Source organism: Aricia agestis, chromosome 14 (assembly GCF_905147365.1).
Source record: "Aricia agestis chromosome 14, ilAriAges1.1, whole genome shotgun sequence".
Taxonomy (NCBI): Eukaryota; Metazoa; Arthropoda; class Insecta; order Lepidoptera; family Lycaenidae; genus Aricia; species Aricia agestis.
In genome coordinates, this window is record NC_056419.1 from 12,849,471 (window position 1) to 12,877,250 (window position 27,780).

The 27,780-nt window shown below is 38.1% G+C and overlaps 1 protein-coding gene across 1 annotated transcript; it reads right to left on the reverse strand.

Annotated features, from left to right (window-relative positions):
• Positions 1-26,344, reverse strand: LOC121733531 (transferrin). The gene is made up of 15 exons (XM_042123799.1): positions 26,228-26,344; positions 25,562-25,664; positions 22,738-22,877; positions 11,340-11,458; positions 6,314-6,473; positions 4,820-4,977; positions 4,164-4,368; positions 3,080-3,242; positions 2,709-2,835; positions 2,407-2,588; positions 1,411-1,498; positions 1,053-1,128; positions 819-914; positions 222-484; positions 1-97 (listed from the first exon to the last, which is right to left on the reverse strand). Exons 1-15 carry the CDS (start codon positions 26,289-26,291, stop codon positions 2-4), a joined length of 2,040 nt encoding a protein of 679 aa, XP_041979733.1. The 5' UTR covers positions 26,292-26,344; the 3' UTR covers position 1.
• Between the last annotated feature and the right edge of the window lie 1,436 nt (positions 26,345-27,780).

Below are 27,780 nucleotides of genomic sequence, written 5' to 3' on the forward strand. Positions count from 1 at the left end.
TTTACACCTTCACTCCACAAGCGTTCATAACATCGTGGACGTTTTTGAACTTGTCGAAATCTAGTTTCTCCGTTGTAGCCAGCCCTTTAGCTTCATTCTGAAAAAAAAGTACAAAATTATATTACCCCTTTACAAAAACTTCCTCTGGGATTTTTTAAAAGTTTGGTAAGTAAACATTTTTGGTAAAAGGAGGTTGTAAAGCCAACTATAATCATACTCACATTAAATATAACATTGTTATTCTTGAGGAACTCTCCGTAGATATTGAACAAATCAGTCTTGGTCTCCAACAACTCGGCTAGACTCAGCGGTGTGAAGGCAATGGACACGTCTGAGAGGAAATCTTTGGCTGACACCCAGGTTCTTGAAGGAGCCATCATGACGTTACAAATGGGGTAGTTGGATAGTTTGTCGCGACCGCCATTTTCACGGTTCAGACAGAGGAGCTCGTACTCGTCCGCACTCAGATCCTTTAAGCCGGCACCTGAAAATATTAAAAGTTTAGTACTTAATAATTATTTTCCTCAAGCTTAATAATAGTAACAATTATTATGTCTCTACTCTACTAGACCACCTACGTGTAAGTACTAGACTAGATGAAGTCTGCAACTTTATTCGAAAAACGTACGCTTTGTCGCGATAATTTCTCCAACAAATTTTATTATAATGCGACAGCTTGAAAATGTCTGAGTCATACTTTTACATATGAAGCAAAAATACTCGTAAATATGGCATAATTTTCTTAATTAGGCGGATATCTTATGATGGAGGGAACCAGCACTTTAATGTGAACCAACACTCATTTTTCATGTACTTACTAGAGACAAAAGCTACATCCGCACGTCCATCCTCGAGGCAGGCTACACCGCTACTGGCGCCTGAGCACTGCTGCTTCAGACGAGAAACGTCCATGCCTGAAAAAATCACAAATACCCCCAAATAATTTTCATTTTTTTGTATCTTTCGGTTTAAAAATTGGAAACCTACAAGAGTGATCGAAGCCTACAAGGGACATTAACACACCCTAAAGTATTGTTACTTCATTTTGTTACCTGTAGGATTATTTTCCGGTTTATCAATTCCAGGCACACATGATCCCGAGAAGAATTCGCCAAAGTTTTTTATGCACTGAAACAAAGTAAAATCATAGTAAAAACTAATTATTAATATGAAACTTTTATTTACGAAAAATACTATTGTAGGTAGAATATTAAGTTTAACGACCGCATTTGGAGATATTTAACAATTACTTAACTTTAATTTAATGTGGATTTTGTCATAAACTCTCTAGTAGTAGCTAGTATTTTTAATGATTAAATTACAGTTAAATAATCGTTGAATCAAGAGCGACCGTATGTTTTGTATGTAGAGCCTATACCTAATATTATGTTGTTGTAATATTTCTGTTACCTGATCATTGGAGATTTTGTTTTTGCTGATTAGATAGTACAGCGGCGCGGCTAAACCACTGAACGTGTTGTATGAACTGTGACAGGATCTAAAAGAGATAAAGAATATTATACTGTTTGTTCCAGCGAAGTGCTTTAACTACTGATCCAATTATTGTAAAGAATGTGGTTTCAATAGATGTCATATGGTTGGTTCCAAATCAAATCAAAATGATTTCATTCAGAGTAATTTTTTTACAAAATCTTTTCTGAACGTCGGGTCTATGGTGCCTACCACCGGTTCGGGGACTAATCCGGCGAGAAGAACCGGCGTACCAAACTCTCACGGGGCCATCTTTTACTAAAAAGGTGGAAAATTCCCTGATGTATGAGTAGGTTAATTTTTTTATTATTTTTGTTAAGGGCCTATCAATAGTAAATAATACAGGAGTACATTTTCTCCTGGACTAGGCAGACTATGCTGTTCACAGCATTTGAATTCATTCAATAGCTAATTTGGCAATCGTATAGACGGAAACGAATCAGCACTACGGAAGATAAGAAATTGAAGAGGATTATTGCATAAGCCAGGGGTTCTCAATCTTTTTCAGCCTGCGGCACACTTACAAATCAAAATTTTGTCACGGCGCGGGCCTCTGCGCCGTGACAGAATTTCTCTACCTAGCGATTACAAAAAGATACATAAATAAACACCTTTAATGATTATAGTTAGGTTAAGTTAAGCAAGTAAATAGTAATAAACAAATATTTAATCATCTGCCTGCTTTGTATAATTCATAATTTACTTACTTATTATAATTTTATTTTATAAATTTGTGGTTATGGATAGTGATGGAGGATCGACTCATGGCGGCGCCCTCCTTGCCTATCCACGGCGCACCAGGGCGCCGCGGCGCACAGCTTGGGAACCCCTGGCATAAGCATAATCCTAGCTAGCGGTATGACTTAAGGGAGGCTTTTTATAGACTATGGTGGTCATGCTTAGAGATGTTCTTACCTTTTTCCCTTCAAATCATCCACGTTGTTGATATTGGAGCCCTTCTTGACAACGGCTACGGCATATTTGGGTTGTTTGTTCTCGTACACCTCGTGGAAGACGGGATGGAGACCGTACATTTTGTCAGCTGTGGCAACTTTTAAAGCGTCTACTCCGGCTAGATCTGAGCCGTTGTCTTGAACCTAAAGAAAATTATTATAAGATCTATAGTCTATTCGTGTTAAGATAATGAATGATCAATACAAGAGGAAGAGCTTGGATCAAATTTTTCTCACTTTCCTCAAATTATTGTCAATACTTACACTCTTAAGGCACGCTTCATCGCTGGCCTCTTGAACGCAGTCCAGCCTGGGCCTGATATCGCGGCTGAAAGCGAATACCGACATGGCACGGCATTTCGCCAGGGCCACGGAGGAGGTTACGCAGAGCCTGTGAAAGGTACGGTTATTGTGGGATGGGCCGCTTAGATGTGATAACAACTTCAATGGAGCATAAGTTTGCTGACAACAAGACGTGTAAACGGTTTTTTAGTTCTTTTTTGTCTTTCTAGTTGGCTATCAGAATTAAAATACCACATACCTAACACAATTTACAGCTAAGAGGCAACTAAGAGCTCATAGTCCAAACCTATATAACATTCCAATTTTAATAATTTCAGACAGTCAAAATTCACCTGACAACAGGTTCTGGTGGTCCATGTCCTCTCTCGATGACTTCAGTGTAGTTGGCCTTGTTGAGATAGTCCATAGGCTTGATGGGGATATTGTCTGCTACGTGGTGGATCTTCTCTGACAAACCCAGCACCTTCTCAAACCATTCCGGCCTCTCTGTCTTACCTTTGGGAAAGGAGAATATATTTAATTCTAGATATTGTCCGCAGCTTCGTATAATGGGAACGTTTTGATTCTATTCAAGGAACTTAAAATATCTGCATGTCTTTCTCCAAAATCAGCTCAGCCGTTTCTGCGGTAAGAGGCAGATTAGAGCCAGCCAGCCAGACATGTTTTCGCATTTATAATGCAAACGGTATGGATTGCCATTTCTTCAGGTAAAAGACGTTTCATGGTAAAAATACCCGGGATGAAAAATGAATAAGAGATTTGCAATATTGCTATTGGCTTCAAAGTATCCAATCCTAGACCATTCAAATAATTCGACGACCACGCTAAAATGAGTTTTAAAATAGCAATATCGGCAAAAATTCATCTCAACACATCTATATTCACAATCCATTCTACTTATCGATAAAAAATCCGAGAAATATTTGCCGAGGCTTCGGATTTGAATATCTTTCGAGTTCAAAGCGGTATCATTATGTACGAGGGGTCTCGGAGTATTCTGAGCCTTTTGATCCTATATTGGATACGGATCATGTTGAGCAGACCTCGTGTTTTATATTGACTTTTATTAGATTTGTTTAGATATTTCTGCTGATTGTGATGTTCAACGTGGTGAAATTGTCACTTGTCTATTTGGGAATAACACCAGTTAAATTTTATTGATATTTGAGCTTATGCTTTGAATGTTCTTAGAACTTCGCTTAGTAATTGGTTTATCTCGACGCAGCAACCATACATTTTTCTGCGATAAAAACTTTCTTTTGTCCTTTCCCGGGACTTAAGTATCACCAAGCCAAATCAATCACAATCGGTTCTGTAGCTTAAGCGCGAAGAAGGGAAACAAGCAGATATACAAAAAGATAGGACATTTTTACAGACGTTTTAATTTAAGCCTAGTTATAATTTTAGTAAACCAACCTGCTTCAGCCAACTGCTTGATCTTCTCTCTCAACGGGGTAAGCGAGGCCAGGACGTCGTTATGTCCCAACAGTCCCTGCCAGGGTCGAGCAGCCCATGAGCACGGTTTGTCTCTAATAGGTTTTTTGGACCCGTCCACACAGAGGTATGCGAACTGGTCTGGGTTCTCTGTGGATGGTGTTGCTGGAGTGGTTCCTACTGGTAGCTGTGGAAGAGGATGTTGTTGGTGTTGAAATTGATGATAATAAGGTGTTGTGAAGCCATTCCTTTGCAAAACTATAAGAGCCTATCGTGTTGTTTAATTCAAATTGTTGGCCCACGATGGACATATTGTGTGATTTATGTTTCTGTTGTCTATCATTTCTTAGATTAGGGTTACGTGTTCAGTCTGGCATCAGTTCAGTCCATCAGTCTCAGATTGACGCCAGAATGATGGTCGGAAAGTACATAATAAAAAAATGATCAGTCCGTGAATCATACGGTTACATGATCATTCTTTCGTCAGCCTAGATCAGACCGATGGACTATACTGATACCAGACTGACCGTGTAACCCTAGTCTTATGATCGATGTGGCATTTAGCTGAAGACATCCTTTGAGAGGAGAGAGATGGCATCAGCTACTGAATAGACGTAATCATCATTGTAACAACTCACCCCAAAGAACTTCCTCACGAATATGACCTTGGTGAAGGCAACTTCGCCACCGTTATGCGCCAGACATCTGAGAGCTCCCTCATAACCGCTGAAGTTGTCCGGATAGTCGCACTTGTCTGGATGCTCGCAGAGCGCGCACAGCTGACTGTACTCTGATTCTAAAGTAGAGAAATACTTTATAATTTTAAACTTATGCATGGGTTAGGATTAGGATAGACTTTTAATTTTAGATTACATTGTTGATCATGTGACCTAGACAAGACTTTAATACCTACCGATATACCGGATATAGAGATTACCGTCAGACTAATGGGATCATCAACAAATCAGGGAGTTAAAAGTGCACAAAGCTTTGAAAATATAACTCTGACCTAATATTTAATGAAGAACATACTGCCGCACTCAGAGTGGAACATTAATTACTTAATTGTAATTATTTCAATATTTTGACATAAGCCCCATACATTATCTGGCAAACTCTTCATTAAATAATTAAATGTCTCTGAGTACGGCGGTTAGAATCGTTCACAACACTCGCAAGGCTGTCACAATCAGACAACAAGAAATATAATACTCAAGCACAACAAAACTTTGTTGGCTACATAATTTATCTTAGGGCGTACTTTTATAAACGCTGAGCATCTCGAGCGAGGCAACAGGTGGTTCGAAGACGGAAAATTGATGTTCCAACAAACTATTAACGTCAGACGAGATAAATTAGTTTTAGGAAACTTTACAATTTCTTCGTGGAAATACAATTTTGTTGGAATATTCGGAAACGTTTGAAGGCTTCTGCGTATATAGTCCAGGCACGTCTGAGGCCTATCAAGAGTTCTGCTGAAATTGTTATTGCTAGTGTTTGATGGCTCGGAAATTATTTCAAAGTTCTTGACAGTTTGAGGTTGAAGGGCATTCAAGAACTTAAGTGTAATTTTATGTATAAGTGTGAATAACAAAGTGCCTTACTTTGTATAATAGGAACAATTATTCTTATGATCTCCTCTGATTTCCCTGTAACACTTCTCTGATGAAGCAATAATCGCTTACGTCTATGACAGACTTCTGTTCAATTTATGTTTTTTCGAGTGTGAGCGCGTTGGTAGCTCAAGCCGGGGGTCGCGGGTTCGAATCCGCCGACGGAACAAAAAGTTTTTCAAAGTTCCTGGGTCATGGATGTGTATTAAATATGTGTATCATATAATAAAAATCTTAAATATATGTATAGTATAAAAAGTATTAAATATATATATATCCGTTGTCTGGTACCTGTAACACAAGTCCTTCAGGTACTTACCACGGGGCCAGACTGACGTGGTGTGAAGCGTCGATAGATTAAGATTAAAAAGGTATCTTTCCATTTGTTATTAAACGGTCGAGGCTGGCCTAGACCCTATCCTGTAAGGCAGGATAGGGGCTAGGCCAGCCTCGACTCGACCGAGCTGCAATAGTGGGAAGGTGTTATCAAGGCAATGCTGGTGTAAAAACCATACTTACTCCACACAGCATTGGTCTTCGGATCAGGCGACCATTTGCCAACGATACACGACTGCTTGAAGAAAGTAGAGAAGGCTCGTAGCTCGTTCTCCTTCGGTGATATCTCCCTGTCAGTCATCTTGGGGAAAACTGATCTCTTCATCAGCATCGTCAGGGGAATCTGGTGAACACCATGAAAATAAGTCGCTTGGTGGATTACTGGCACAGGGTTAAAAAAAATCTACAAAATGAATCAAAAAGCCATTTTCATAAAAAGTTTATACCTAAACGTACATTGTTAGGTAGGTACTGACTAGGTAGTAGGTACACTGGTAGTGTTGACCGAAAGCTACCATAACACTTTATTGTTATTTATTGAGTTATAAAACAGTATAAATGAGTTTTTAATATTAAACAACCTGTTAAATACTTTTCAAGTCATAATTCATTGTCACTACTCATTTTATAACTTTATTATGATATAAAAATGAAAGTAACGTTTTCCAGGAAAAATGGTTTATTATTTTGCAACAATATAATCCTATAATATGTAAGTATCTTCGATTCGTCGCAACTCGCAAACAGGGCCACATCGAATTGCAGTCGCAGGTTTTCACAACGAAAATGTAATAAATGTATGGGATTTTATATCGTAAGCGCCATGCCCGCTATCAAAACTATAGCGAATACATTTTGACTAAAGGGCCTTCTTACTTATGGGGGTTTCCTATATTTTATTTACAGAAACCAGTTTAAATCAGTTTGTAAAGTAACCCCGTTCTTAAACTATCTACATTGAACTCTATTATAACTATGTATCTGGGAGTAGGGCAATCGTTGTCCTAGGGCGACATAATTTAGGGCTCGTAAAAACATTACGACCCTTTTGATTTATCAGACACATTTGCCTGAGGGCTGCGGCATATTTCCTACGACCAGAGTTCGCTTTATGACGGTAAGTCCTTTCCACAAATGATATTTTTTCAATTTGTGTCGTTAGTGGGCGTAGAAAGTATTTATTTGAGTGATGACACTAATCATTAGGGTTGCCATCACCCACATTCCCTTCGCCGGTCAGGCACGACAAAATTCCCGGACATTTGGCCGAAATGTGGTTATTTCCCCGGACACCTCTTAAACAGTATTTACGATAACGTCTTGCCAATTTTTGCTTTTCCAACAAGAATTTGTAAAAATCTGATTAACTCAAGTCTGTGCTAGAAGCCGTGTGTATGCTTAGCGAGTTTTTATCTTTCGTTAATTACTGCCTGGTTAAAAAGTTGGATTTCTCTCAGCAAAAGTGTCCGGATTTCAACCGGACACTTTTCAAAAACCCGGCCGGACGCACCCCAGACGCCCTTCAAACTAGGAGAAATCCGGGGAAATCCGGACGGATGGCAACCCTACTAATAATAAAAGCGAATATTTGTGGCTTTTTAATGCAAAAACTACTAAAGGGGTGATGACCTAATTAGTATTTTAGCATGCTATTATAATATTGTGGTTTAAGTTCTGCGGGGCTAAAATGGTCACATTTAGCAATTCCTCTCAATCAATTCAGCATATGAATTGTCAAAACTGTCAAACTGACAAATATCAAATCAGTACAAAAATACAGAAATGAATTGCAAGCAGAGTTGCATTTTGCGATTTTAGAAAAATGAATCATATTATGATTCATATTATCATGATTCTTCAAAGCGACCGTTTTAGCCCCGCTGATAAGACTCTTAAATAGTATAGGTAAATCTTTATCCCGAAAAATTAGTGTTATAATCTAGGGTTTCCTTACTGCTATAGACGAGTAAAATGTAATACAATTACTTTTTGTCGAAAATTAATAATAAATAAATAGTATAATCTTGATAAAAATATTAAGCATAAAGACTAGTTTAAATGATGTTAAGACCTAAACCAACATTTATCACTTGAAAGAACCTCAAAAGCTTGGAGACAAAGAGCTAATATTTTTCTCGTTTTTATTCTCGACGATAAATGTCTGTGTACATGAGGGCAGTTTGTAATCAGATGCCATCGCGGAAATGAAAATCTGTGTACACTCAGCCACAGAAGAGTTATATTAAGAAAATAAATTAAGTATATGACATTTTAAGGCGATCTTGCTGTACCTAATGCTTTTATGCAACACTAGCTGTCCCGGTGAACTTCGTGTCACTTTAAAACCTTCCCTGGACTTGAAGGATTATTTTAAGACTAAAATTAGCAGAATCGGTTCAGCCGTTATCGAGTTATAGCGTTACTTACACAATTGGAAATACATTTATATATATATATATATATATATATATATATATATATATATATATATATATATATATATATATATATATATCTTAATATATATATTTCTTGTGTGCGTGTGTATGTGACTGAACTCCTCCTAAACGACTGGACCAATTTTGATGAAATTTTTTGTGTGTGTTCGTGGAGATTCGAGAATGGTTTAGATTTACAGTTTGGTCTACTGGAAAATGTTTTTTCAATTAATTTCTTATTTATAAGGAGTTGTTGATTTTGGAATGTTTTACATTAGATCCGGCGGACGGCGCTATCATCGCATTCAATATTATTCTATTTCAATTTTAGTTTGTCCTGACAGATGGTGCTACGATTAATTTGAAAAAAATTTTGTTATTCAATTCATGTGCTGATTAAAATATTAAATAAATAACACATAGGCTACAATTTTAACCGACTTTCAAAATGGGGGAGGTGTTATGTTCGTTTTCTTATATTCAACGATTACTCCGCCGTTTGTTAACCAATTTTCAAAATTTTTCTTTTGGTATATAGGGTATCATCCCAATTTGGTATTATATTCAGAAAAGTGGTGATCTGATGAAGGATCCATAAGTAATCGAGGGAACTCCTCAAAACTTATAGGGAAACATATGGTGACTTCGGTTTCGTGAGAAGTATTCTAAGCATATGCTACCAACAAGTAAGATTTTGCACCGAGATATACCTGGTATACCGTGGTTCGGAAGGTGCTGAGAGAATTCCTGATTCTTTATAGATACAAGTTTGGGAGTTTCGGCGTTGTTTTAAGAACAGAAAGCATATGCTACTATGCAAATTACATTCTTCATCATCATCATCATCATCATCATCATCACTACCATATTATACCATTTCATAGTCTTTTAGATCGAGACTCGAGTTTGTCAAGCGATAATTAAAAAAAATCTATATCTACCTAATATTATAAACCTGAAGAGTATGTTTGCTTGAACGCGTCAATCTCAGAAACTACAGGTCCGATTTAAAAACTTATCTCAGTGTTAGATAGATCATTTATCGAGTAAGACTCATCATTTATCGAGAAGGTTATATTATATTATTACTCTAAGACTAATACGACAGAAGAAACTCAGGAAAATGTGGGAAAAACGGGGGAAATATTTTTTATGGGAAAATGTACCTACGGATTCTGTAAAATTTCTAATTTACGCGGGCGAAGCCGCGCGGGACATCTAGTATATATATATATATATATATATATTAATGCAGCTATGTTTATTAAGTTTATTCCAGTCCGTTCTCGGTTCCTTCGGTTCGCACTCCTAGAGGGTGCAGGTTCGAACCCGGGTGGAGGCGTGTACCTATGAGACTTTTTCTGATCTCAAGTACATAATACGGACGCTCGTACGGTGAAGGAAAAACATCGTGAGGAAACCCGCACATAGTTGGTCCCAGAGATATTGACTAATTCTTTCCTCTGGACTAGGCCGACTATGATGCGAGAATGCCGTATGCGCTTGGGCAACCATACGGACATTTAAATCTTGTCCCAGGCACTACAGTATTTGAGGAGTGGTTACTTCGCTCTGAAAAATACTGTATAAATCATCCACAACGGATGTAAAGACCTAGTTTTTTTCTCTATCAAACTACACAGTAGTATTCTCATGCAATGTCAAACGTTTCGCGTTCTTCAACTACTTCCAACGATTAACGAAACCCAGTCTTGTCATTAAAAGCATGAACGAACTAATGATGATGAAAATATGTAAGAATAAAAATAAATAGTTCTCAACATTCAAGAATTCCGATCACGTATATTCTTATTATTCATGAATAACTTTGCTGTATTGAATTATCTACGAGAGACGAACTTGAAGGACATACCGTTTTTTATGTAAAAAGGACGGCTTTTACAATGTAAGTTACTAATATTAAATGCACAGCGTATATCCACAGATGAAAAGAATGATGGCCTTTAGCTAGCACTATGCAATTTCATCTTCAATTTTCGTCATCATCTTTTTATTCAACTTTCGTTTGGCATAGGGATGACGACAAGGTCAAAGATTAGCAAATTTTGTTAATAAAATAAAGAAATCACGGTGAAAAATAAGTGTTCCCAAAATTACAGCTCGATAGCATTTTTATTTTTTTTGTTATGCGCCTTCAAAGTTAGATAATCAAGTCGATTTTTTTTCAATTAAATTTCTTAATATTTGTATACCAATCGATAACTTATGCAATTAAAAGCAACTTTTGTTATGAAACCACTACCATAAACGCAATATTGAACATACCTATCGAACGAAATTCTCTCCCGATGCGTACAAACTACGAAAGAGTGACGTCAGTCTTTCGTAGCACTTTGTATGGAGCGCTTCGGGCAGGTCTATTTTATGAGATGTTTAAATTGTCATATCTTGGTGAATTTTTAAGCTATCAGAGTCATTCTTTCAGCGATGTTTCTATTTTTTAAGGGTCTTTCAATTACCAATAAGAAAAAAATATAGTCATCAAGCCTATTGTATGCGTCAAAATCCACCCACGTTGGAAAGAAAAGTGTCGTAGCGTCGTCGCGGGCATGCCTCACGAGTCACGTGCGATGTTGACTGCGCTATAACGCATGCCCTTGATGAACAAAAAAAGGCACAGTGTGGACAAAGCTTTTAGTGGGCCAGCATGGATGTGAAGAGGCACTTACATTTCTGTGACTGCGCGGCGGTCGTGAAAGTGCCACTAATTCGGCGTTTTATCTAACTTTATTAGTAAGGTGGTAAATTACCTTATATCCAACATTCCTGTTGACTCCAGTGTGGCAGGATTTCAGTCCTTTCAGCTGATCCAGGCTGTTGATTGGCAGATCCTTGTGCACCACTATCACTGCCTCGTATCGAAACTCCGCTGTAGAAAAAAAATTATTACTTACATCCATACTTCCATATTTATATTATAAATATCAAAGTTTGTCTGTCTGTCTGTTACCTCTTCACGCCCGAACCACTGAATCGATTTTGCTGTTTGGTATGGAAATACTATGAGTCACGGGAAAGGACAAGGGATACTTTTAACCCCGAAAAAACGTACAGCTCTCACGAGATTACCGAAACGGAGTTGTAGGCGTCATCTAGTTAACATAATATAATCATTATTGTATTGTTTTGTGACAAAACTATGATTTTGTATTTTCTCGCACGACATATTTGTAGAGTTCCGTACCCATTGTGTAAAAACGATATCCTATATTGAGACCTGTCTAACATCAGGTTATACATAGTTATCTCAAAACCCACGATAGCTAGACTGTAGAAATTCAGCAATTTATATAGAAATAGATGACGCCCGCAACTTCGTTGCGCCAATACTCGTTTATCGCGCTGGAACCGTACATCTTTCGGAATAAAAGTATCCTATGTCCTCTCCCGGTACTCAAAGTATCTCCATATCAAATTTCAGCAAAATCGGTGCAGCGGTTTGAGCGTGAAGAGGTGACAGACACACAGAAACACTTTCACATTTATAATATTAGTATAGTATGGAAGTATGGATAAGTCTATCTCGGTTTTGAAGATCAGGGACTATGTCTTATTACACGCAATGCTAAAAATTAAAAACATACGGTACTTATATTGCGCATTGTGTCTAATAAAGAACCTTAGGGCGCTAAAGGTCAAAGATAATTTCATTACAACAAAACCTTGCCCTGTCAGACCTATCATGCACAGAATCCTGCCAATGTAATTAGTTTCAGCTGCCCAATTAATCTTATCGTTCTTATTTATCACGGTTTTCTTCGCAGATGAACAATACAAGCGCTGTTACTTACTATTGGACAAAACAACTATTAATAATTTACTTTATAAGACAAAAGGAAGAAACTTTTTAAGGACATTACTCGGTACTTAACCTACTACCAGAATAGACTGTAATAAGTCAAGTCTCAAACGTGTGTTATAAGTAAGAACGTTGGTTGGAACTTGGAGCATAATTGGAGACCAAGGAAGTTTGGCAAGGCACTTACGAGCTAATACTATAAATTATTCTATATTGACCGTAATCGAAATCAATAAGAATTACTGTTATAATTTTTTTTCGATAATATTAATATTTATCAAGCAAATATGTTCCATGTTGGTCAGTGATAAATAAATGTGTTAAAACGTGTACAGTCGATAAAACGACATCGATTCTAAAACCATATGATAGTAAACAATTTGTCTTTAGCATGTACGTTAAAGACAAATTCACTATCATGGTTATTTATCACCACATAATGTGGAGGCCTTTAACCATAATGAAAATAAATCTACCATCTTTTTATTGCTATCCCCATAATACCTAAATACCCTAATGTCACAGCTAAATCCATAACTCAAAATAAAAGATCACAACGATACGTTTGGTGAAAGTAATAAAACGAACATATTACGGTTACGTCATATAATCATAATATTATACATTCTATCTCCATTCTCATCTAGCCAAGGATTTAAATGGTTAGATACGTTAGACTAAATACGAATAAAACTGCTGTTTTATTCGTAGCCTCCTTTATCAATAATATAAATAATAAAAGTAATAGAGCAGCTATTGAGAAAATGAGACCACAGGACTCAGGAGGCATACATTTTGTTACTTCCTCTAGGCTCTCATACGTCGCGCCGGCGGTCTTCTCTTCTCCTTACTTACTCTACTCCTTTTCGATCAAGTAACGTTTGACATGAAGAGCTTAATATTATGTTAATTATTGAAAACCTATGTATTTCTATTCACTCTTTAATGTCATTACAATGAATTAGTGTGGGAGAGCCATGCTTTGGCGCGAATAGGCCGGCTCGACCGGAGAAATACCATGTTCTCACAGAAAACCGGCGTGAAACAGCGCTTGCGCTGTGTTTCGCCGAGTGAGTGAGTTTACCGGAGGCCCAATCCCCTACCCTGTTTCCTTTCCTACCCTCTCCTATTTCCTTCCCTACCCTCCCCTATTCCCTTCCCTTTTTTTTTTTTTTTTTTTTTTTTTTTCCGGAGGGGGAAATGCATTACGCATACCACCCAGGCGCAGGGGGCGACCCGAGTGGTTATGTGGGACTCCCGTAGCTAATGAGACCACGGTATACCCACTAAAACCCCCCCCCCATCTTCCGCCACGCCGCGTATTGACGGGGCCACAGGAACGATACACACATCTGCGACCCCGCCAGCGGCCCGAAGACTCCACGATGGGCGCACAACACGTGCGCCCTCCTCCTCGGCCCCCACCAAGACTGTAGCAGACGCCCCCCGAGTCTGCTACTTGGAGGCCATGTGGCAGATCAGGTCTGTGGCTCTGCCACCGACCACACCTCGGCCGCAGAGGATAGGGCAAGCGGCGCACCGTAATACCTACTTGCCTCTTCCTCTGCGGCCCCACCAATGCCGTTCAAACGGAACGGCCCCGCCAGCTCGCAGGGGGGGGTAGGGAAAGCGGCAACCTACCACAATGCCTCCCCCCCCCGCGATCCGTCCTCGGCCGCAGAGGATAGGGCAAGCGGCGCACCGTAATACCTACTTGCCTCTTCCTCTGCGGCCCCACCTCGGTGCGCATCCGCAGCGGACTCCTCCAGTCCGCTGGGAGCGCCCTCCTCGGGCCAGGCGGCGACACCGGCCGGCCCTGGTTGCCTCTTTGCTTCACCGCGGTTGTCCAAGCCGCGGTTACTAAGCCCCACCGCCACGACAAGGCGTGCAACCATCGGGGGGCCTATTCCCTTCCCTACCCTATTCCCTCTTAAAAGGCTGGCAACGCACCTGCAGCTCTTCTGATGCTGCTAGTGTCCATGGGCGACGGAAGTTGCTTTCCATCAGGTGACCCGTTTGCTCGTTTGCCCCCTTATTTCATTTAAAAAAAAGAAAAGAATAATAATATTATACATGAAGATAAAACTTCTTATATAAACCTTCCCTGGACTTTCACGAATATTTCGATATATCGTATAAGCCAAATTGGTTCAGCCATTCTCGAGTTTTAGTTTTAGTTTAGCAGGTTATTTTACTAACAAAATTTTTAATTCATTTTTAATACATATATTTTCGGTACGTTTTGTTTATTTTTTGTAGTTTTACAGATTTTAAAATTACCTTCTTTTACGATTAATTAAGACTATTGTCGTTTCAACGTAATGTTAAGGACATATATTCTAACGTCCTAATATAAATCTTTGTCGCTAGTTATAAGACCGATGTTATGTTTCTTCTGTAACGATCTGAAGAACTTTATCGGATGAGACCGGCGAACATACTTTTATTTTATGACAATAAAACTGGCATGGATTCTTTCAAGCTATGAAATAACTTTTTTTGTGGCAATATTTTAATATTCAATTAAATTCAGGTATTTTTCACGTCGACATAGAGTAATGTGTGAATTTATATGCGGAAATAATTCTACCTTGTTGACTCTTAAGTCTCCACTTTTTTCGAGTGCCATTTTTATTAAATAATATTTTATATTCGTTTTAATATTAACTAGCTATTTGACCGAGCTTTGCTCGGTATTCGATAAAACACGAATAAAATGACATTTTCTAAAAATGATTCCTAGTTAGATCGATTTATCGCCCCCTATATTTCATGAAAATCGTTGGAGCCGATTCCGAGATTCTAATTATATATATGCAAAAATTACTCGTTTAAAGATATAAGATAAGATAATAGATGCAAAAGTTTGAAATTTGTATACAACTTCATGAGGCCATGAAAAAAGTAGAGCTCAAACTCTTTCATAAACTACTACAGAAAATATAAACTGATTCATAGGCAGATAGAGATATAATAAAGTCATTTTCAGTATGTACTTAGTTGTGATTTTTTAGCTTGATATAATTATAATGCGACCAAAATACGAAGGACCATCAGCCTATGGATCGCGATGTCCGAATAAGTTACAGGTACGTAACTTATTAAAATACTTTGACGCCCGCAACTCCGTTGCACCAAAATTCGTTTGGCATAGACGTGGGAGAGCCATGCTTCGGCACGAATGGGCCGGTTCGACCGGAGAAATACCACGTTCTCACAGAAAACCGGCGTGAAACAGCGCTTGCGCTGTGTTTCGCCGAGTGAGTGAGTTTACCGGAGGCCCAATCCCCTACCCTATTCTCTTCCCTACCCTCCACTATTCCCTTCCCTTCCCATCCCAACCTCAAACTTTTTTATTCAGAATAAATTTTTGCAAATGTTCTCTGAACGTCTACATGATGCCTACCACCGGTTCGGGAACTGACCCGGCGAGAAGAACCGGCGTAAGAAACTCGCACGGGGCCCACTTTTTTACCAAAAAAAGTGAGAAAAGGTTTTATCTGCGCCCTCGGACGGTTCTGGGTTCACAGCAGCTGTTTACTGCCGCCATACACAATTGGGTACATATACAAAATTAAGGATAGTTCAAATTTTTTTGGTATCACATCTTAGTTTTTTATTTTATATATTTAATTAAAGATAAAGCTTTAACATTTTTATGTTTTGTATGGATTGTACAACAAGGTAAAAAGAGTTTTTGTGATTTTATAAGAAAAAGTATTCCTTTGTTTTTAGTTTCAATACTTTTCAGTTTGAGCTAAAATAACAAATTAACAAAATATAATAAATAAGTCCTTTTATAGACTTGAATTATAGCTAATTATTTTCATTGTATGAAAAGATAAGTAATTTCGAGTGCTTTTGTCTTTAGAACAATAAAGGAGCCGCCATCATAAGAAATTGTTTCTTTAAATTTTAATGAATGGCTTAATATTTCGCTTTATGAAATATTTAAATACTTAGCAAATTGAAGTTTATATAAATACTAGCTGTCCCGGCAAACGTTTCTTTGCCATATGAAGTATTTCGCCTGTATTATTTTATTGAAGTGACTAAATAAGTATGTCACCATGGCAACGTCCATCGCTAGCCCGTCGCACAAACAATGGTCGCCGTCAGTCTCGAGTTGTAATAATTTACTATTATTTATTCAACAAATGCACTTATCATTATAAAAAGTACCCCCAGTAGCCGATTCTCAGACCTACTGAATATGCATATAAAATTTGATTAAAATCAGTAAAGCCGTTTCGGAGGAGTACGCAGCCTAATATTGTGACACGAGAATTTTATATATAAGATATATAAGTTAAAAAAACTACGAAATATTTAGTCAATAGGCACCATTTTTTTATTCAATGATTCCTGTTCTGAAGAACTAGCATACCTATTCAATATAAGTCAGGCACTTATCCAGGTGTATCCAGGCAATAAGCGTTGTATAATTATTTGCCCCATAGTTTGGAGCCATTTCAACATTTTAGGTATGACAGTGAAAAGACGATACCATATCCTGAGTTATTTTCTTTGCTCTTATTACTGTTCACCAAATACCAGTATTTTAGATAAATTAACAGATACTTAAATTTCATTTCAGTTTTATTCCAGAGTCCAGGCACATACAAATGGATAGCTACGGAGGCTAAGAATTTTTTAATAAAAAGGGGCTACATTCCCTGAATATATTTTGTTAAAGGTTTTTCTTGTTAAAGGTCGAATTTGTAATACCGTGAATACGTTGGTACCAGATATAAATAATTTATAATTAGTAAGTACTAGGTACAACTTCATTTTATGTTTTGGTTCTTAATTTACTAATAATTAAAAAATATTATCTAAAGATTAAAGTAATTTTAATTTTTAGATAAGAAGTTGTTTAATCAAAGCTGTCTAAGTTCACTCAGTGCTAGTTGTTCGAGACGAAAAAAAAACAAAAGACAAGTTTTCAAATTTGGAACTGCTTTCACCTGTCGTCTTGCGCAACGAACTGACATTTTGTATCTTCGGATCTCAATGCAATGTCCCAACTCGCAATGCAGCCCATAAGTATAATTAAATGCACATTTTAGTGGACCCCAAAAACAGTTACAATGAACTCCATTTTAAAATGCTACAGGTCGAAACTAGAATAATGGCCTGTTTCACCACTTCCTGATAAGTTGTGGATAGGCTATTCACAACTTATCTGATAGATAGAGTAAAGAGTATATGTAAGATAAGTTGTGGATAGCCTATCTGGAACTTATCAGGAAGTGGTGAAAAAGCCGCTAAAGGTAGCAAATATTTTAGTTATTTATCCAGTTTTGTCGCTGGATGAACAGAAATTCTGCTATTTACATAAAATCTTATTTTTGTTACTCGTATGAAAATATTGATATCTTTTTTCAAGTATATTTTCGTATTTCTAAAAGTGACAAGCAGGCCAAAGGCTTTGTTTTTTTGTTTTTGCTAAAAATGTTTTTTTTTCCCCGATCTTACTATAATAATAATTATATTAATCAATTTTTGACTAAAAGAAATGAACACATTGATTAGGCCGTATGTAGAAAATGTCCGTGATAGCTTCTAATATCTTTCAATGGCGGTTTCCGATTTTGACAGAAGTTTATCTATTCATTACCGCTTTTAACTAAAGTTTAACCTATCAACAACGCTGTTGAACACATAAACTATAGTCAACCTCAGAAACCGGCCAGAAGTCATGATGATGGCAAATATATTCTTCTAGATCAGTGGTCCCCAACCTTTTTTCCATACGGGCCACAAACATGTTTTCATCTTGTGTTGCGGGCCGCAACAAAAATTTTTAGAGTTAAAAAATAACGTTCTTCAAAATTAATAATTTAAATGGTGGAAAAAAATTACGTCGAGTTTACATTATTTCATGAAGCCCCAAGCGGCCGCATCCGGCCGCGATAACAATAGATAGGCTATTGTGTCTCGTTTTTCCGCCATCGAAAGGTTATTTTGCCGGTGGGCGTGAATTTCAAAATGGTTTAACATTGCGCGGGCCACAGATCCGGGCCGCGGCCTAGAACAGCTATCCCCAACCCGCGGCCGGCCGCGGGTTGGGGATAGCTGTTCTAGATGACGCCCGCAACTCCGTTGCACCAAAACTCGTTAAACGCGTGGGAACCGTACATTTTCCTTTCCAGGGACTGAAAGTATTTTCATATCTTTCAGCAAAATCGGTTCAGCGCGAGCGGTTTGGGCGTGAAGAGGTATCAGACTGACAGATACATTTTCGCATTTATAATATTAGTATGGAAGTACGGATATTTGCCATCATCATGATGAAACGTTAACCGATGCGGTTTATCAAAAAAATTCCATCCCCTTTTATATTTATAACGCTATGAAAGGATAAAAAAGGTCAGAAGCGGACCCGCTGACCTGAGCCCAATTAATTCCGGCCTATTAGTCTCCAGCGAAATACGTGTAATGAATTTTCCGTTAAATTTAATCTTTTGATATGTAAACCGGGATTAACTTTGATGAGTATAAATATTTTCGATGGAAATTGAACGAGGTTTACGTGCGAGTAGTTTATCAGATCATTTTGAGGCTATATTATTGAATTGGATATGGATTTATGTAACAAATTACAAAACAAAATGATTACTGTTATACTTTAGGGTCAATTTATACTAGTGCAGAGTCGAAGCGCATCGAAGCGAATTATTAAAACTGAACATAACAAATTCAACCTTAAGGCGGTGTTCACACGTGCGCGTTTTTTGCACGCGCGGATTCAGCGCGCGTCGCGTGTTTTCCCAAACGTTAAAACAGTTTGAATTCTATGCTAATTACATATAGCTTATTTTCAAATATTTCCACAAAAACCGCGTACGCGCAGCGAACGTGCAGCGACCGCGCAGCGCAGTGTTGCCAGACGGCCAACTCGGTTTCTCCCCAAGTGTTCCCCGAAATACCCCCAAAATTCGGGATTTCAAGAAAAATCCCCCCACAAATTATAAAAGAAAAATTTTGTTCATTATGAATGGGAATTTCACAAATGGATACGATGAATGTACACTATTTCTGCAATAGCGTCCAATCTTTATAGAATCAGCATCTTCACGAGCTCCTTGATAATTTTTATGGTTCCGTAAGTCGTAACCAAAGGGTAAAAACGGGCCCATAGTACTTAGATTTCGCCGTCTGTTCCCAGATTTTTTCCTCCAACAATCCCCCCAAAAAATTGTTCCCCCCAATTTTCGCCCTATCACCTAAAAAAACCCCCAAATTTGGGGGGATTCCCCCCAATCTGGCATCACTGGCGCAGCGTACGCTCAGCCACCGCACAGCCTACGCGCAGCGACAGAGCAGTCTACGATCACCGCCCGCGCGGCTAGTGTGTCTGACTCTGTCATTACTCATTCCCTTTGAGACCGCGCGACGGATGCCTCATGCCTGTTGCCTTTGTGCGATGTCGTCAGAGGTATTAATTTCGTTAATAGAAGAAAGGGATGTCTTGTGGGACAAGACTCTCGAAATATACAAAGGCAAACGTAAAACTTTGCAAGCGTGGCATGAAATATGTACTATATTAATAGAAGGTTTTGAGACAATGCCAGATGCAGAAAAAAATAAACAAGGTAAATTTCTTTTGATTTGATGTTCAATCATGCTTGCGTAAGTGTATACGTACACATATTTATCTGAATTCCATTAGTAAACTGCGGGTGAATTTATGGATACCCTAGCAACCGAGTGGACGCTGCGTGGTTGCTGCGCGGTGGCTGCGCGGTAGCTGCGCGGTAGCTGCGCGGTAGCTGCGCGGTAGCTGCGCGGTAGCTGCGCGGTAGCTGCGCGGTAGCTGCGCGGTAGCTGCGCGGTAGCTGCGCGGTAGCTGCGCGGTAGCTGCGCGGTAGCTGCGCGGTAGCTGCGCGGTAGCTGCGCGGTAGCTGCGCGGTAGCTGCGCGGTAGCTGCGCGGTAGCTGCGCGGTAGCTGCGCGGTAGCTGCGCGGTAGCTGCGCGGTAGCTGCGCGGTAGCTGCGCGGTAGCTGCGCGGTAGCTGCGCGGTAGCTGCGCGGTAGCTGCGCGGTAGCTGCGCGGTAGCTGCGCGGTAGCTGCGCGGTAGCTGCGCGGTAGCTGCGCGGTAGCTGCGCGGTAGCTGCGCGGTAGCTGCGCGGTAGCTGCGCGGTAGCTGCGCGGTAGCTGCGCGGTAGCTGCGTGTACGCGGTGAAAAGACGGTTGCTGCGTGTAGGCGGATTGTGCGCGTAGTCATATGAACACGCCCTAACTCCAAAGCGTCAACGCACTTCATTACTTCTGAGAATTTAATCGCATCCGCGCGAATTCGCGTGGATGCGCCCGACCAACGCTGATTGCCCTCGTAGAAGTAATGTATGCACTCTGGAGTTAAGGTTGAATTATCTGTGTTCAGTTTTTGGGAATTCGCTTCGGCTCTGCGCTATTATAAATTGACCTTTAGAGTTTCGGTGGTGTAGGTTTAATGAATGAATGAATGAATATGCTTTATTGTGCTCAAAATATTATACAAAACATGAAATAAAGGAAATTCACAATAACACGGCATGAGCACAAAGGCGGCTTTATCGCTGTAAAGCGATTTCTTCCAAGCTGCTTGAGTTGGAATAAGACAGAACTAGAAATTAAATTAGGCTTATCATACATCTTAATTACCTAGGAACAATCTTAAACTAAATCCTATTCTAAAAATATGTTACGATAAAATACTATTTAAAAATATACTAATACACAAATACTAGATATAAACAAACTAATATATATTTTAATAAAATAAAATATAATACACAAAGGTAAATAAATACAATATTGTAATATATTATAGCTTACAGTTCCTTCGCACGAAATCTCTACTAGATACTAAGGTAATGATTCTTAAGCATTTTTTTGAAACTTTCGATAGTTTTAGCTTGCCTGATTTTGGCTGGCAGGGAGTTCCATAGTAATTTCATCCATAAGTTTAGTTTATTATGTGTCCCTTACACTGTGAAAGTTACGGCACTAAAAGAGATTTTTAAGCTATTGCATAGCTTTTATCGCAAGCTTTTAGTGCGGCGACCGAATCAAGAAATTTCGTAACGAAAAAACCTAACACCTCCGACGTGAGGCGTTGTCAGACTTCGGCACGGTGTTTATGTGAGTGCGACTAGGCATATGCTAATTACAATTGCATAAGTTGATAAAAATGCTGTGCAATAGCTTTACCGCGGCAATCCCCGAGTGCCACACGTATTTTTTTCATTCAATTAATTCATGACGCTGCCACGCTGGAGCGCTTATGCCATTACAAATCGCAAAAAAATCTCCTTCAACCGCTGTTACTTTCACAGTGAACTATATACATATAAGCGGACCTTACATAGTTATTCGCTGTTTTTTTATAAGAGGATGAGGATAAATTTGAAAATAGTAACGTCCTAAATTTTTATTTGAAACCCTGTGGTAAGCTGTTAATTCTCCTTAGCTCTGATGACGAGAATTACATAATTTCCTTTTAACCCAGTTAACATAAGGTCGCGAATTATTTTCAATTGTAAAATTGTTTTCTTAAATGCTTAAACTGTTCACTTTAAATAAGTGCACAATTGATCGATGACTGAGACATCACTTGGTCGTTACAAAGTGGTTCTTGAAACTCTACGTAGTCTTTTTTTTATTTTTTTTTATAAAATAAAGGTGCCCCAACGAGCAAACGGGTCGTATGATGGAAAGCAACTACCGTCGCCCATAAACACTCGCAACATCAGAAGAGATGCAGGTGCGTCGTCGGCATTTAAGTTGAGTCTTTCAGACATAGGATGTAAGGCAAAGGTTTTTCGAACTTTTGCTTTTGGAGTCCCATTCAATTTAAGAATTCTCACTAATATTATAAATTCGAATGTGTCTGTCTGTTACCTCTTCATGTTTAAACGGTTGAACCGATTTACTTTTTGGTGTAGAGGTACTTTGAGGGATGGAAAAGGACATAGTACAGATTTTGTTGTGGAAAAATGTACGGCTTTTCACTATAAGATCATGTCAGCTTTCAATAAAAAAAAACTAGAACAATATCAGTCCAATATGGATGCTGCGATGCCAAGGCACAGAATATAATATTATATTAGTAGTGCCAAGGCATCAAGAGGTATTATTATTTTCAATCTTTCATCCCCTATTTTATCCCATTAGGGGTGGAATTTATCTAAATCCTTTCTTAGGGACTGCCTACGTCATAACATCTACCTGCATGCCAAATTTCAGCCGGATCCGTCCAGTGGTTTGGGCTGTGCGTTGATAGATCACTCTGTCAATCAGACAGTCACCTTTGAGTTTTATATATATAGATTTAGATGTTCTGTCCACTATCCTCCACTTACCATCAGGCTCCTCATCCGTCCTATACTCCTGGAACAGCACGAAGTCCTGGTTGGGGATGTTGGAGGCGACGTACATGTCTTCGGGGTCCACCGGCACCAAGTCAGCTTGGCGCTGCTGCACGTAGTTCAAGCATTCCACCCTGGCAGGACACTTCAGCATGAGACAGTCGAGCGGTAGGATGATTTTGAAAAATTAAAAGGCGGCAGCAACAGGAAAAAAGTATATCTCTACAATCGGTAGAGTGTATATTGCGACAGCAACAGGTAAATTGTAATATATTATGGTGTCTGCGAAAAATGTATCGAAATGCAACAGCCGTTACACAGCGGGGATTGTACAACAAAGATATTGTAATAAAATAATATCTGCTGTCAGACTGTTGCATTGCTGTCTCAAGATATACAGTTACAGTTGTAAGAGTCTTACAGCTCAGCACATACAGCAGTATACTCTATAATGCAGCTCGGCGGATAGACAGTTACAGAAGTTACAGCGGTTAATGTGAGTTATTTTCACTTCTTAAAGTGAGAGCAACGTGGGATTTATACGTGGGAGAGCCGTGCTTCGGCACGAATGGGCCGGTTCGACCGGATAAATACCACGTTCTCACAGAAAACCGGCGTGAAACAGCGCTTGCGCTGTGTTTCGCCGAGTGAGTGAGTAAACTCACTAAAACCGGAGGCCCAATCCCCTAACACCTACCCTATTCCCTTCCCTACCCTCAACTATTCCCTTCCCTTCCCTACCCTCCCCTATTACCCTATTCCCTCTTAAAAGGCCGGCAACGCACTTGCAGCTATTCTGATGCTGCGAGTGTCCATGGGTGACGGAAGTTGCTTTCCATCAGGTGACCCGTTTGCTCGTTTGCCCCCTTATTTCATAAAAAAAGGGTCCCAAGGAGCATTGCCAGACGTTACCGATGACACACTATGCCGTCGCGTTCCGTCCGTATATTGTATGCGTTTGACATTTCAGGCGTAATCATGCGGAATTTCCGCAGCGTAACTTCGGCCTAGTGTGTTTAGTTTAGACACCTAATAATGTCCCGCGTGGGACAGGTTCAGATTTTTGTTTTTTCCCGCTTTTCGGGGATAACTCGATCGTACGCGCAGCGTGCTGCGAATGAAAGTTGTGTAACGAAGATAAGAGTGTGGGAGATAGAGGGGTGGATTTTCTATGGCTACTTTAAAAGTAGCCATAGAAAATCCAGAAGTAGTACTTTTTCTATCTATTGTCACGTAAACGTTATTTTAAGTTAAATAAAAAGATAAAAATTCCAAAAAAAATTGATATTTCATTTTATACATTTTTAACTATGTTCCGCTTTTGACGGAAAAATCCCGCTATTTTCACTCGAAATGTTCTTTTGACACAAAAAATTCTGGCAACGCTGGTCCCAAGTGACAGGACGATTGCTGTGCTGCCGGTAAAAAGTAACTAATATCTCATTCAGTATTCATAAAACCAGCGTGAAATAGCGCTTCATTTAGCAAGTATTACGATAGGTCATAGGATCGAATAAGGAACGAAGCTACATCTCAAATGTTGCCATTAATTAAAAAACTAAAACAAATAAGAAACCTTCATTTTAGAGAAACATCTTTCATCAACTTTTTTTAGTAGAGAGTTTTGCAGCGATCTTTAGGAAAATGTAGCTTAATTTATTTGCATTAAGCTACATTTTTCTTTTTTTAACTTTGTCACGTGGAATAATAGAGTACGTTTCCTCACTCATAACAAAATACGACGAACCTCTCTTTATCAATGTCATTGTTAAAACAACGAACACGAAAATAAATCCGCAACACTGATAGCTTACCCGGAGAGGTTATCTATCTTAATTAATGTTGACATTACGTTTAACTATATTACTTAATATAGAAACGGAAAGGTAATTCGTATACTATATTAAAATATAACATAAATACATATAAAATACTAATAATATAAATAAGAAAGTGTGTCTGTGTAACTGTCTCTTTAGTTTCTAAGCCAAACCGCTGAACCCATTTTGCAGGGTATGGAGAGTTTGAGTTTGAGTCCCGGGAGAGGACATCTAGGATACTTTTTATTCCGGAAAAAATGTACAGTTCCCGTTCGATAAACAAATTTGACTATATCTAGTTTTGTTATCTAGTTATCGTTATCTAGTTTTGTTCATAATTTAACATAGACAATAGGTACCTGTATGGACTGTATCTGTGGCCCGCGTGATGTTAAAACATTTTGAAATTCACGCCCACCAACAAAATAATATAAAGTTGTCGTGAAATTTGGTTGAACGTTGTTTTTTAACCCTAAAAATAATTTTTGCGGCCCGCGACATGTTTGTGGCCTGTTTGAAAAAAAGGTTGGGGACCACTGCACTAGTTTTATCAATTAGAAGTAAATCATTGAAAATGTTTCATACATAGGTACCTACTACCAAATAAATAGAATTCTTTGCCTACTACCTACTCTGCTAGTACTACCAATTATAAACACTTTGGTATAGATGGGCCAACTCTACATTGAGAGTAGACAGGGTGGTTTAAAAACCTGGAACACTCTTGTTATTTCTCTATAGTAAGGCACATGTATTTTGAGCAACATTTGTAAGTTGCAACTTGCAACTTTTTTCAAAATTCCCTGAACGGGCCTTCGGTAATCTCACACATACAGAAACAATGTAATTTTTTCTCCGGCTTTCTATAAGACCGTACTATAAATTCGTGTTCGTTTGTTTAACACAAACATAGAGATCTTTGCCAAAACATAAGGCCTTATTCTGCAGCAAAACTTTACATTTAAATATTAAAGTAAGTAGGTATGTAAAATTATTACCTGTCCCTAGCCGGTATACACTCCAATATTGCTTTGCTCTTCGTAGGCACTTCCAGCATATCCTCGCACGCTTTCAAATGCTGCACCGGCACACATATTTTATCTGAAAACATATTCATACACTCAAACATTCTAAATATTTAATGTACGAAGTGGGAAACGCGAATGTAGAGTTAAGACTTTGGAGTGTTCTGTGTTTCTAATAAATCAATAGAATGTAGATGTTTTAAATTATTTGTATAACAGATTGAAGAAACGTAAGATGATAAAACAAAATATCTAGTATGAGATATTATACACATACATACGTTATACGGTGAGATATGAGTCGCCTAATACTGTGACATAATCCTATTAATTCAAGTGAATACAATTATTATTGTTACTATTAAGTATTTAAAAAATTAATAAAAACTTTGTGCGATCAGTAATTCCACTTTTCACTCGGATTTCAGATTTGGAATTTCGGCGCTCTTTTGAAATACCGATAATACACGAAGAATACACGTTCGATTTTTAAACGGTCGCATGTTGATGTAAACTGCAACTGTTTGTTTTTGATACTTGGCAAATATAAAATGAACATGTTACATTTCTTTATAAATTAATATGATCGTTATTTTCACATTAAACGTAAAATAATTCACTTAATAAAACAGCACGTACATGTAGATTTGCAGTTGACATTTACACATAGCACTATGAATACTAAAATATACTTCAAAGTCATGGTCAGGCAGTCGACCACGCGCGTTTGTAAACACAACTGGACAGCAATCTACACACGGCTCATATATATTCCGCTATTAAACCTGTTAGCTATACACCTACTTGTTATGGAGATAGGCAATTGACGACCTCTGTGGCTCAGTGGTGAGCGCGTCGGTAGCTCAAGCCGGGGGTCGCGGGTTCGAATCCCGCCGACGGAACAAAAAGTGTTCAATGTTCCCGGGTCTGGATGTGTATTAAATATATGTATGATATAATAAAAATCTTAAATATATGTATAGTATAAAGTATTAAATATATTTCCGTTGTCTGGTACCTGTAACACAAGTCCTTTAGGTACTTAGCACGGGGCCAGACTGACGTGGTGTGAAGCGTCCATTAAAAAAAAAAAAAAAAAAAAAAAAAAAAAAAAAAATCAACGATTTTTTGTAGAGGAAAATCTTGAAATTCTTTGACTATTTTTGATTCGTTCTACAGCTTTAATTATTCTAGATTTTTATAGAGATAGCTTTCTTGCTTTAAAAATGTAAAGAAGTTTAAATATAGATTTTAAGAATAAAATGTGAATTGCATAAAGGAAACGCCAATATCCACCCATATATTATGTAAAAAAATGTAAAAAATCAAACGTTATGAAATCGAATATTATGAGAGTTTTATTACGTGAGTTTAAACACAAAAAAATATATTTTCAAACGATACTTTACTTCCTACTCTTGACAATTAACGTTTACGTTTACAATAATACTTATTACGAAAAATCCAGAATTGAAGACACGAGAAAATTATAGTTATGTTTGTATTACAATACTAACATAAGAATTTTGTGGGAAAATAAGTGAATTAATATTTCATTAAATAATTACCACATACTTATTTCTAATTTAATTCACACGATGCTAGAAACTCTACTTTTAAATATATTCTATAACTAGACGACCCCGTGAACTTCATATCACTTAAAAACACGAATATTTAAAGACTAAAATTAGCCCAATCGGTCAGCCGTTCTCAATGTTTTAGCGAGGCTAACATAAATTCATTTTTATTTTTACTTACAGGTAATTTTAAGGCACTACGAGTACATGCTTAGGATAAAATTTTAAGGCATAGGAAATGAAATCTGTAAATGAAGGCATTAATATTAGAACGCAGTTAAATAATTTTATTAAAATTTAAAGTTAATAATTTATAAAATTGATAATAGGCATACTAAGGCATAGCCTTAACTAGTTATTCTAGAATCTAGATCAAGTATAAATTGTGGTCTACCACGAGAAAAATAGTAAACTGAAATATGAAACTTAAGGAAAAACATTCAAACTTCCGTATAAGTTATAAAATTATCATTTATCGTCTTTAGGTACCTCTCTTAAAGTTTCGGTAATTAAGTACGTTTAACGTAATAATTATGTGTTTAAAAATTCGTACTTACCAAATAAGATGAAGTAAGCCGTAAGTATCAAGAATAATTATTTATTTGTTTATCG